Consider the following 13,671-nt stretch of genomic DNA (forward strand, 5'->3'; position numbering starts at 1 on the left):
ATTGGTGCTTCATATCCACAAAGATATTTTTCCTATTAGATACAGTAGGGTAGAGGTTTGTTTACTGCCTCCTGAGAGAATGGGAGAAGGTTGGCTAGGTTAGTCAGCATAATAGAATATTGAATTTTCAGCTGGAAGGGACAATTTAGTCCAAGCCTCCATTAAAAAAAAAAAAAAACTATCGTAAAAAACACATAACATTAAATTTATCATCTTGAACTTTTTTTTTTGTTTTGGCTGTGTTGGGTCTTCATTGCTGCGCATGGGCTTTCTCTAGTTGCGGTGAGCGGGGGCTACTCTTCATTGCAGTACGTGGGCTTCTCATCATGGTGGCTTCTCTTGTTGCGTAGCACGGGCTCTAAGTGCACAGGCTTCAGCAGTTGCAGCACGCGGCCTCAGTAGTTGTGCCTTGTGGGCTCTAGGCAGGCTCAGTAATTGTGGCGCACGGGCTTAATTGCTCCACAGCATGTGGAATCCCCCCAGACCAGGGGTCGAACCTGTATCCCCCGCGTTGGCAGGCAGATTCTTAACCACTGCACCACCAGGGAAGTCCCTTAATCATTTTTAAGTGTATAGGTCAGTAGTACATATTCACATTGTAGTGGAGCAGATCTCTAGAACTTTTCATCTTGTGACACTGAAACTCTATACTTGCTAAACACTAATTCCCTCTCCCTCTTCCCCACCCCCAACCCTTGGTAAACACATTTCTACTTTCTGTTTCTATGATTTTGACCACTTTAAATATTTCATATGAGTAGAATCATGCAGTATTTGTCCTTTTGTGACTGGCTTATTTCGCTTAGCATAATGTCCTCAAAGTTCATCCATGTCATAGAATATGACATGGTTTTCTCCTTTTTAAAGGCTGCATAATATTCCATTGTGTGTATATTACACATTTTCTTTATCCATTCATCTGTTGATGAACATTTGGGTTGCACCCAGCCCTTGGCTATTGTGAATAATGCTGTGATGAACATAGATGTGCAAATATCTCTTTGAGATTCTGCTTTGAGTATTTGTGGTATATACCCAAAATTTAAATTGTTGGATCATATGGTAATTCTATTTTTAATTTTCTGAGGAACCTCTGTACTGTTTTCCATAGTGGCTGTACCATTTTACATTCCCATCAACAAGGGCTCCAACTTCTCTGCATCCTCGCCAAGACATCTATTTTCTCTTCTTTTGATAGTGGCCATCCAGATGGATGTGAAGGGATTATCTCATTGTAGTTTTTTTGTTTTTATTTTTAAAGATTTAATTTTATTTATTTTTGGCTGTGTTGGGTCTTCATTGCTGTACACGGGCTTTCTCTAGTTGTGGCGAGCAGGGGCTACTTTTTGTTGTGGTGCATGGGCTTCTCCTTACAGTGGCTTCTTTTGTTGCAGAGCACGGGCTCTAGGCATGCGGGCTTCAGGAGTTGTGGCGTGCAGCCTCATTAGTTGTGGCATGCGGGCTCTAGAACGCAGCCTCAGTAGTTGTGGCTCATGGGCTTTGTTGCTCCGTGGCATGTGGGATCTTCCCAGACCAGGGATCGAACCAATATCCCCTGCGTTGGCAGGTGGATACTTATCCACTGCACCACCAGGGAAGTCCCTCTTGTTGTAGTTTTGATTTGCATTTCCATAATGATTAGTGATATTGAGCATCCTTTTATGTTCTGATTGGCCACTTGTATGTCTTTTTTTGGAGAAATGTCTATTCAAGTCCTTTGCCCATTTTTTTTTTTTAACCTTAAAATTTGTTTTGGTTCTGAAGAACCTAGGGGCAGGACAGGAATAAAGATGCAGACGTAGAGAATGGACTTGAGGACACGGGGAGGGGGAAGGGTAAGCTGGGACGAAGTGAGAGAGTGGCATGGACATATATACACTACCAAATGTAAAATAGGTAGCTAGGGCTTCCCTGGTGGTGCAGTGGTTGAGAGTCCGCCTGCCGATGCAGGGGACACGGGTTCGTGCCCCGGTCCGGGAAGATCCCACATGCCGCGGAGCGGCTAGGCCCATGAGCCATGGCCGCTGAGCCTGAGCATCCAGAGCCTGTGCTCCGCAATGGGAGAGGCCACAACAATGAGAGGCCCACGTACCGCAAAAAAAAAAAAAAAAGAAAAAAAAAAAGAGGCATGAAATAAAAGATGTGGAGGACCTTTACTGTTAGACAGGGAGATTAGGTACATTCAGTAGGGTATGGGAGAATGTTGAGGTTTTTGATGGAAGCAGCCTTGCAATATAAGCTCAAATCTGAGTGAGGTGTGCAGGCTGCATTCGAGTTAGCAGAGTTAAGCACATGTACTACTTTTGTGGTGATGTTTTGTTTACAGGCATGAGACTGTATGAGAGCTTGAACGAGCATGCTGTCAGTAGGGATGGAAAGAAAGGGTAGAGAGAGGAACTATGTCAAGGAAGGATCTGGTGGTTGTTTGTGAGGAGGTGGCAGATTTAAAGGTGATTGCTATTGGTGCCCTGATGGCAGTGAGAATGGTGCCTCACATCACGCCCCAGACATTTCTCAGTTCAGGCCTCACTCTCACAACCACTTCCTAACTGGAATGCCACCTCTGTCTTTGCCACCTTCAGTTTTCATTGTCCACAGTGCTGCCAGATTGATAATTTTAATATGCAAATTAGACCGTGTCACTCTCATGCTTGAAATTCTTCAGGGGCTCCCCATTGTCATAAAGTCCATTCACACTCCTTGGGATGGGATCCTAAACTCTTGCCATTTCCTCTTCCCCTGTCAGCCTACTGTTCTAGACACATTGAAACCAGTTTCCCAGTTTTCACCCTTTTCATGCTTATGTGCCTTTGTTAGTGTCTTTCCACTTTCAGGATGTGCTTATCTTTCTCTATTTGACGAACTAATTACTATTCTTTAAGATCTAAACTCCTTAAGGAGTTCTTCCCTGATTTTTCATTCATACCCTTTGGTGGTGACATAAGCCTTCCCTGATTTTTCATTCATACCCTTTGGTGGTGACGTAAGCCATGTATTTATACAGATAAATACAAATCTGTCCTTTTTACCAGATTTTTGAGCTCCATGGAGTCAGGGATAAGTTGTAATAAATGCTCAACAGTGATGATAATAATATTTACTGCTTATTGAGCACTTACCTTATGCCATTTACCTGTCCAAGCGTTATATTTGGACTAACTCATTTAATGTCTGTAATAACCTTATGGGATAGATTCTATTACTGTCCTCATTTTACAGATGAGAATACTGAGACTTAAAAAGGTTAAGTAACTTGTTGAAAGTTGTATGGTTAATAGACAGCAAAGTTCAGAGTTGAACCTGGACGTTCTGGCTCTGGAGTCCATGTTCTTTAATTTCATATGTCACAGTTGTTTACCATGATATTCTCTAAATGATGTCTTTTGATGAACCCAAATTGTTAAGTTTGATGTAGTTAAATTTATGTCATTGTCTTTATATCTTGTTTAAGTTTTGTACCCTGTTTAAGAAGCTTTCTTCTATCCCAAAGTTATGACGATATCTCCTGTTTTACCTTCTGGAAAATGTATTGTTTTTCTTTCATATTTAAGAATTAAGGAATCACCTGAAATTGATTTTTATGTATAGTACAAGGTAGGGTCAAGTTTCATTTTTCCCCCCATATTGTCCTAGCACCATTTATTGAAAGATTGTTCCTTATTGTTCTTTGGAACCACACTTACCACAAACCAAGTGTCCATATATGTGAGTGGGTCTGTTTCTGGGCTCTGTTCTGTTTCATTGGTTTGCTATTTATCCTAGCTCCAGTACCACTTTTTCTTAACTGTTGTAGCTTTATAGTAAGACTTTATATGTGATAAAGTAAATCCTCTAAGAATGCTTCTCTCTTTTCAAGAAAGCCTTTGCTATTCTTTACCTTTTGTACCATTTTGTCTTTGTATTGTATTATATTGGGGTTTTTTTTCTTTTTTTTCTTTTGGGCCACACTGCATGGCCTGCAGGATCTTTAGTTCCCCAACCAGGGATTGAACCCATGGCCCCGGCATTGGAAGTGTGGAGTCCTAACCATTGAACCACCAGGGAATTCCCTGTATTTGTATTTTAGAATCAGCTTGTCAAATTCCCCAAAATGCATTTTGGACTTTTGATTTGCATTGCATTTAATCTATAGATCAATTCGAATATTGTTATAGTATTGAATCTTCCAACCCATGAAACAGTATTTCTGTTTATTTATGTCTTCTTTGATTTATTATAATAATGTCTTTAAAATACAGTTTTAAAAAATTTGAAATAATCTCACACAAAAAAGTTGCAAATACAGTACAAAGAACTTTGCCCCCCGCCTCAGAACTATTTGAAAGTAAGTTGTTAACTGGATGTCCCATCACCCCTGAATGTTTTATTATTATATATTTCCTGCAAACAAGGAAGTTTTCCTGTATATACACTATGCAACCATTCAAATCAGGAAATTAACATTGATGCATTAATACCATCTAATCCTTAGACTCTATTCAGGTTTTGCCAGTTGTCCCAAAAATGTCCTTTATAGAAAGAGAATCTGGTTCAGAATCACATTTTGCATTTAGCTGTCGTGTCTCTGTAGTCTCCTTCAGTCTGGAACAGTTCCTCTGCCTTTCCTTGACTTTTATGTCCTTGACACTTTTAAAGATTATAGGCTAATTATTTTGTAGAATGTCGCTCAGTTTGTTTTTTCCTGATGTTTCTTCATAATTCAGATTATTTATCTGGCCTGAATATCACAGAAGTGATTCTGTGTTTTTATCACAGAATTTCAATTTGTCCCATAACAGATGACATTTACTGTGATAACCTGATTGAGATGGTATCTGCCAGGCTTTTGTTGTTAAATTTTGTCTTTTTCCCTTCTTAATATTTTGTGGGGAGGTATTTTGAAGCTATGCTGAATCCCATTCCTCAACAAACTTTCAATTTATGTGTATCAGTAGTAACTCATGGTTTCCTGTTTTACTCAATGGATTATAATTCTTTACTATCATTATTTATTTTAATGCTCAAATTATCCTTGATTTGGCCAGTAGGATTTTCTTTAAGCTGACTTCTGTGTTCTCTTGACATGTTCCTATCATTCTCTGAGTATTTTCTTCCTTACTTTCTGGCACAAAAAAGAAGTTCCAGACTAATTTTCTATCTTCCCTGACCTAGTCCCGGAATCAACCATTTTTCCAGGGAGCCTTAGTTCCTCTTAATGGAGAATAGTATTTAGAATCAATACCTGCTGCTAGGTGTACTTATTGCTGTTGGCTGTCATGGTGCCCAGGCCCTCTCAGAGCTAGGAAACGTATGAATGTAATATACATGTGTACATAAATGTGTATTCATGTCTATATTTCCATATGTATTTATTTACATAAATATTGAAAACCATGAGTTCATACTGATACCTCTATTTCCAATCTAACATCACAGAAATCATTCTGGTTTTCTCCCTTACCACTTTTCTAACTATTAATATTTTCCAACAGTGAGAAACCACACTGAGAACTACACTGAAACAGTGAGAATATGTTTACTCATTTGATCAATCCTTCTGTATGTAATTAGTTTCCCATCATCACCCACTTCCTTGTGTGCATGTCACCCTCATTACACTCAGCCTGGTAAACCTTGTGCCAGGCTGACCCTGCCCCCGACAGTGTGGACTCCTTCCTCACCTTTCTTGGGCTCTGACTCTCCATGCTGCACTTTTCTGTGTAGTTTCCCTCTTCATCCTGCTGGCTCTGATACCCTGTGCCAGGTTGTCCCTTGGCTTGATGTATATGCCCTCCTTGTGTTGCTCAGGCTCTGATGTCCTGAATTGACCCATTTGGTACAATACTTCTAACTAAAACACAGAGCTCATTTGATTTTTCCCTTCTAATGCCCCCTTTCTGTTCCAGAGTTCAACCTAAGATCCCATATTGCATTTAGTTATGACAGTTCCTTGTTCTTTTCTTGTCTTTCGTGACTTTGACATTTTTGATGAGTATTAGTTATTTTGTAGATTGTCTCTCAGTTTGGGTTTATCTGATGTTTTCTCATGATTAGATTGAGATTATGTGTTTTTTGGCAAGAATACTACAGAAGTGATGCTGTTTCCTTCTCAGTGGGTCATATTGTGCGGGGGATGGTATGCATCAAGACATTTGTTACTGGTGATGTTAACCTTGATCACTGGATTAAGGTAGTGTCTGCCAGACTTCTCCATCATGAAAATACTGTTCTTCCTTTCATAGTTGATAAATATATTGGGGGAGATAACTTTGAGACTCTGCTAATATCCTGTTTCTCCTCAAATTTTGCCCACTGTTTTTAGCTATCAGTATGCCATTGGTGGATCTTGCCTGCAGTAATTAGTGCTGTCGTGTTTGTCTGAATGTGATTTAAAAATTTCTTTCATCCCTACAATACTTATGAATTGTAACTCTTCTGAAGAAAGAGCTGTGCCTTCTTCCCTATTTATTTACTTATTCAAGTAATTTATTTATATCAATATTGCACTCTTAGATATTTATTTTATTCTATGAATTATAATTCAGTACTATCAGTTATTCTGTTGCTCACATTCTTTAGGCTTTGGTTATTGGAACTCCTTCAGGTTGGCTCCTGTTTCCTTTTGACGTGCCCCCATTCTTTTTCAGGCACTTCCTATGTATGTATGTATGTATGTATGTATGTATGTATGTATGTATCTGTCTATCTATCTAAAACCCTGAGTTCATATTGATACCTCCCATTCTAGTCCAACACCACATGGCTCATTCTAGCCTTCTCCCTTTCCTTATTTGTAATTTTTTTCCCTCGGACAGTGAGAAACCTGGTTCTCATAATCTACAATATATTCACTTGTTTGTAGTTACAGAATTGCTAAACTATACTCCTGTGAAAACCAGATTTACAGTATTCGTGCAGTTTTTGTACAGTGTTTGTGTATGGTTATGTTTTGGTTTAGCCTTGCATTATCTAGTTAGAATACTGTTTTCAAAGTTAGTTGGGTTTAATTTTTTCTTCCTCATACCCTTCTTTGTGATTGTCTTATTCATTTGTAATACAGTTAGATTAATTTGTTACTATTTATATTCTGTTCTGGGTTCCCCCTCCCCATCCTGGTTGATTTAAAATTATTTATTTAGGGGGAGAGTGTGTGAAATGTTACTATGGTTCTAAAGAGTCTGACTATATAAAAAACAATAAATTCAGAGAAGTGTTGCTACCTCTGTATCCCTACTAACTCATTCCTGTTTTCCCTGATTTCCATCCTTTCCCACTGTGCTTTGTAGGTAACCAGTCTCTTTAGTTTATAGTTCATCCTTCTTCTATTTATTTTGCACAAACAAGCAGATGCATGTATATTTTCTTATATCCTCTTCTTTCTTCTTTTTTCATTTAATAGTGTATCTGAAAAATCACTCAAAAGTGATCTTCCTTGTTCTCTTTTTTACACCTGCATTGTACTCCATGGTTTGTTCAACCACCTTCCTCTGTCTGAGTACTGAGGCTCTTTCCAATATTTTGTAATTATAAGCAATGCTACAGTGAATAACCTTGTTCATATGTATTTTTATATTGTTGGATGTTGCTTGATTTTTTGCATACTCAGCCAACCTTGTATTTCTGGAATACACTCAACTTCGACTTGACATATTACAGTTTTATAAAGGACTTTTGCATGTATTTTATTGCATTAGAATTGCCTTAAATTCTTTTCTCTCATAATAGTCTTGTCAGGTTAATATCCAAGTTATGTTGACCTTACAAGAGTTGGGGAGTATTCTTCTTTTTCTATTAAGGTTTTAATTTTTATAAACTTTTATTCCAGCTCGTGATGCTGATGAGCGAGAGAAGTGGATCCATGCCTTAGAAGAAACTATTCTTCGACATACTCTTCAGCTTCAAGTAAGAGTCTTTACATGGCTTCTGGATAGTTCATTAGGTTTTTTTTGTTTGTTTTCTTTTTGTTTTTTTTAAATAACTGATAGGATATAAGGAAAACTTTTAATTTCTGAGTTGTTTATTTTTGCCTTTACAGTGTTATAATATATAGTAAAGTTATAGTCATTTTCTTCTGCTTAAAATACTGATTTTTGTCTAGAAACAAGACAGTGCAAGGCAATGTTGAAAGTGAAATGCTATGTTAAAATTAAAATGTGCCAAGTTCATTTTTAACATTTAATATCTATAGTTGGTTATTGGTATAGCCAAATTATATAATAATGCACAATAATAGATAAGTGCTGAGAAGTTAACCTACTTTTCTTGTTACAGGATTTGGCAGTTACCATGTGTGTTGGGTAGTACTCTTAGGGATGAAAGTGAAAGAAAAAACCCAAACTGGTTTAAAAGAAAAAAGCACATCTAGCTTGGGTGTGGTTTGAAGTAGGCATTTAAACAATGTCATGAGGACCAAGATCCCTCATCTCTATTTCTAGGTCTTAGTTCTTCTGGGTTGGCTTCATTTTTAGATAGGTTCTCCCTTTGTGGTAGTAAGATGGTTGCAGCAATTTCAGCCTCCCATTGGTGGAACTCCAAATCTATAGGAGGCTATTGCTCTTTCTGGATTAAGAGGATTAGTGCTGATACCTCAGCTTCAATCACTTTCCCTGTCCTGACCAATCACAGTTTCATAGCCATATGTTCTTCCTCTGGAAATGGGATGTTACCTGCTTCATCAGAAACACGTAGCTTATAGAGTAGAAGGTGGTCCCCCCAACCCCCTTGCCCCCAAGCAAAGTCAGAATAGGGAAGAAAAGATCCTAGGTAACAAAAACAACAAATGTCTACTCTACCATACTAAAGATAGTCTTCTATGTTTATTCTCCACTGAAAGAGCTTGTATTGTGGCATATAGAGAGGATTTTATTTTATTTTGATTTACAGGATTGAATCCTAGAAAGCTGATGTTTTATAGTCCTTTATCTCTACTTACCTTGTTCAGGAATTGGCTTGATTAGACAAGTTAGTATAGGACACCCCAGGTCCTATAGTGAACTCCCCATCACTTTGAAAGTTATTCAAACAGAGGCTTAAAAAACATTACATGAGGAAGTTGTTTTTAAGAGACTGTAAGAAATGAATATGGAGTTGAATTAGGAGATCTGTAAGTTTCTGTGAGCTATGCTTTTTAAAAGCAACTTCATAATTTCTATGAAGAAATTCTATGAATTCTTTTTAATGAATTTCTTCATAAGTTTCTTTTTTTTTTTTTGCGGTACATGGGACTCTCACTGTTGTGGCCTCTGCTGTTGCGGAGCACAGGCTCCGGACGTGCAGGCTCAGCGGCCATGGCTCATGGGCCCAGCTGCTCCGCGGCATGTGGGATCTTCCCGGACCAGGGCACAAACCCGTGTCCCCTGCATCGGCAGGTGGACTCTCAACCACTGCGCCACCAGGGAAGCCCCATAAGTTTCTTTTTAATTTAGGCAGTTTTATAAATGACTAGCATCATTTTAGCAAATTTGTGATCCAGTAAGAAGATAAGTATTTTAAGATTCAGATTAGACTGAATGTGGCAGATGAGATTCCCTCCACAGTTGGTTAGACTGATATTCAAGTCTCTATGTGATCTATTCTCAGACTGCCTTTCTAGACATTTCCACCACTGTACCCCTACACAAACCTACTAGAGTGCTGCCGTTTACTTGCTTTCCTCTGAACACATCTTTTCATTTCTGGTCTCTACATTCTTGTACATGATGCTCTGTCTCTCTGTAATGCCATCTGCCTCCACTCTGCCTTTGCATTCTGCCTCTTTTCTTCAAAGCCCAGTTCAGAACTGACCTCTTCTGTGGAGCTTCCCCTGACCAACCCCTCCTCCCCGACCCCCCAAACTCAGTGATCTCTTTCCTTTGAATGTCATACTCATTGCACAGTTCACTGAGTCCTTACTATATTCTTTTTGTTATCCTTTGAAGTATATATAATTCCCACCTCGTCGGTTAGGATGCAGACTCGTTAAGGTCAGGTACTTAATTTGATCCAATTTTAGAATATATGAGCTTTTGCTTTGAAGAGAATTTACATGTCTTTGGGAATAACAAGAAGAAAAAGATAATTTTGGGAAGTCTTAGACTCTGATAACTTTGATATTTTAAAATACAGGTAATAAAAAGAGTTATATATATATATATATATATATATATATATATATTAACGTTAATACATGCAGAAGATGGGACATTTAGAAGTATGTAATTAAATGTTAATTTGATTCGCAAAAAAAGTAAAGATTTTCTTCCCAGAGATGGTGAAGTATGGTGAAGGACTTGACTCTGGAACCAGAATGTCTTGGTTTGTATCCCAGTGCCACCACTTATTCTTGACATTACTCTGAGTTCCAATGTCCTCATCTATAAAATGAAGATAATAAAAGTACCTAATTTATAGGGTTGTTTTGATGATTAAATGAGTTAAATGTAAATTTGCTGAAATAATGCCTAGCTATAGTAATAATTTAGCAAATTTCAAGCCATTACTAATGCAACTACTACTCTTACCATTCCACCCCCTGTACATTCTAAATGGTGCTCTCAATGGCATTCTAAATGGTGCTCAATAAATGTTAGTTAAATAAAGAAATAATTGAAGGAATTAATGAACAAACACATGATGTATAGATTGCTTTTTTTTTTTTTTTTTTGCGGTACGCAGGCCTCTCACTGTTGTGGCCTCTCCCTTTGCGGAGCACAGGCTCCGGATGCGCAGGCTCAGTGGCCATGGCTCACGGGCCCAGCCGCTCTGCGGCATGTGGGATCTTCCCGGACCGGGGCACGAACCCATGTCCCCTGCATCAGCAGGCGGACTCCCAACCACTGCGCCACCAGGGAAGCCCTAGATTGCTTTTATATTGCTCTTTATTGAGAACTTTGAGATGTATTGTTTTCCCTGGCCTCATTAGATTTTATTTTTGTATCATGTAGGAAAGTAGATGTGTTTTGTTTTTCTCCCTTGAAGCCCTTTGTTTCCCAAAGGAAATGATTGCAATGTAGATGTGTCACTTCTTCCACAGGTAAAATGGTATGAAGTAGCCAGTTACTTGGGGTTCCTACAACAAAGGAAAATTCCACTAAGGAATGTTGCCAATTTTGTTGCTGTCACTGAGGGCAGACAAATTTCTGGCTCCTAAATTGGAATTTAGGATTCAAGGATTCATTTTTTTAAATAAATTTTGTTGTAATAGTGGTGGCCTGTCTATCTTGAACTCTTGGGAAACAACTAAAAACAAATGATCCAGTTTTATAGATGCTAAAGATTATTCCTTTAACTGCCAAAAATATATTTTAACTTTGTTTTTATGGAAATCTTTTAGAACTTATATTTTCCTGCCTTCTCTTTATAAAAATAAAGTTTAAAACTTAAAAAAAATAGTGCATGCTCAATTCAGAACATATAGAGAATACAGAAAAGTTATTTATTTGGTAAATATTTATCAGACACTTATGTGTTCCATGCACTATACTAGTTGTAGGGCATATAATTGTGAATAAATGACATATTGTCCTTGTCTTTATGGAGCTCAGCCTAGTATAAAGAAGAAAATAAAAATCATGGGAATTGAATTTTTAAAAAACGACAGTAATGTCATAAGTAAGTCATGCTTCCAAAAAAAATTTAGCTATGTAGAAGTATATAAAATAAAAGCAATAGTCTTTCCTACACCCCTTCTTTAGAGAAAAACATAGAGTTCCAGTTTGTTAACATCCTAATCCTAATGTAAAGTTAGTGTGCCTAAAAGCTGGAGCATTTAAAATGAAGAGTAATCACACAATACAAAGCCGTTTTATCCATCTTGTGGCAACGAGCTCTGTACTTCTAACCAGTTTTGGCAACTCACGTGGTTTTAATGAAAACTGTAAGTTGTTTCAGAAGAAAGTTAAATGACCAATGCAGAATTTAACTGTAAAAATTAGGGCAATAGCACCTTTCTCATATAATTTAAAAATTGGATGGTACTAAAAGGCTTATAATAGAAAAACATTAGCCTTCTGCCCCTCTGCTTTCTCTGTTCTCCTTGTTAGACTACCCATTTTCAACCTTTTTAGCTGTGTATACTGCTATATTTGTAGTGTAGTACCTGGCATTTCATTCATTCATTAGACATTTATTAAGCAGTTAATATATGCCAGTCTCTGTGTGAGGAGATGCTAAAGATACAGTGATGAATAAGCAGTACACTATCATAATCATTGTGGGGTTGTGTAGAGGGTATTCATTCCTAACCTTGAACCAAATATTTTTTGTTTGTTTGTTTCATAATGCATTAAGAATTGCAAATAATTTATATAGAAACTTCTGGAACATGGTGGTCCTGATCACAAGTTAGGGACTGCTTCTACTGTATGCCAAATGGTATATTTATTCCATCTGGCTAAATTTTCTATGTGAAAATTTATTGGCTGACTTTAATTTTGAGACTTCTGGGTACTGGTCAGACAAAATAGTGGAGCTACATGTCCTGCTTCCAAGAGTTGTCTTTTAATGTTGTCTGCTCTAATCATTTGGCCTAAGTTGCTAGGCAAATTCCTAGGGAAACTATGCGTTTTTTTCCCCTATTTTTGCTTCTTCTTTTCATCTGTTGTAATCAAAAGTATTTGTCATCTGTCTCTAAAATGACATCAGAGTAGAATGTGATTTATAGGTAAACATTACTGGACTCTCTAGCAGAAATAATATTTTTGAAAGTAGTACATAAATTCTGTATAGTTAAAATGCTCTCTTCATCTTAATAGCTATAGGTAAAGTTGGCCTATTTTTTAGTCAATAGACTTCCTGTCATTTTTAAAGATCCACCCTAACCCTGAACCTTAGTGTTTTGATTTTTCTCAGATTGTGTTTTATACATTTTTTGTGAGATGCAGCAAGAGGGAAATTTGGAGGTGTGTTTTTTTATTTTTAAGTTGTTCTTGTTTTGTATTTGTTTTTCAATCTTTTCCTCCAGGTTTATTGCGGATAATTTGACATAGATCACTGTATAAGTTTAAAGTATACAACATGATGATTTTTTAAGAATAAATTTATTTATTTTGTTTTATTTTTGGCTGTGTTGTGTCTTCGTTGCTGCACACGGTGAGTGGAGACTACTCTTCATGGTGGTGCACGGGCTTCTCATTGAGGTGGCTTCTCTCGTTGCAGAGCACGGGCTCTAGGCGTGCAGGCTTCAGTAGTTGTGGCACGTGGGCTCCGTATTTATGGCTTGTGGGCTCTAGAGCACAGGCTCAGTAGTTGTAGAGCACGGGCTTAGTTGCTCCACAGCATGTAGGATCTTCCCAGACCAGGGCTCGAACCCATGTCCCCTGCTTTGGCAGGCGGATTCCTAACCACTGCACCACCAGGGAAGTCCCCAATGATGTTTTTTATGCTTCTTAATCACTATATTCCATTCTTTTCTTGAACAACAAAAAAAATTAAGTATCAATTTAATTTAATTGCTTAGTAGCTTTAGTTATGTAGTTTGAAGATAAGTATTAGAGACCCCTTTGATACATGGGTTGGAAATCAGTTGGCATATATGACTTTAAGGCATTGGTCACTTAATTTTCTTCTAAAACAACTTGTAGATTTCTTTAAAAACACTTGAGTGTTTTTAAACATAAATTTGAGTTTTTTTCAACACAAATTTGCTTAGAAGTCCTATAGTTTCTTGGGATAAAATGGGTATGTTGCCTTGTATTGTTTAATTACTTTTCATTT

At 37.6% G+C, this 13,671-nt stretch overlaps 1 protein-coding gene across 7 annotated transcripts in view; it reads left to right on the top strand.

Moving 5' to 3' along the window:
• Positions 1-13,671, top strand: part of OSBPL9 (oxysterol binding protein like 9) — a gene marked incomplete at its 5' end in the record, with an annotated part of 174,611 nt that overhangs the window by 96,982 nt on the left and 63,958 nt on the right. For all 7 annotated transcript variants that reach the window (XM_079696752.1, XM_079696754.1, XM_079696750.1 and 4 more), the window contains one exon: positions 7,805-7,881. In XM_079696752.1, the coding sequence (XP_079552878.1) occupies positions 7,805-7,881 (77 nt within the window). The remainder of the gene's footprint in view (positions 1-7,804; positions 7,882-13,671) is intronic.

Source organism: Hyperoodon ampullatus (genome assembly GCF_949752795.1).
Source record: "Hyperoodon ampullatus genome assembly, chromosome: 2".
Classification (NCBI taxonomy): domain Eukaryota; kingdom Metazoa; phylum Chordata; class Mammalia; order Artiodactyla; family Ziphiidae; genus Hyperoodon; species Hyperoodon ampullatus.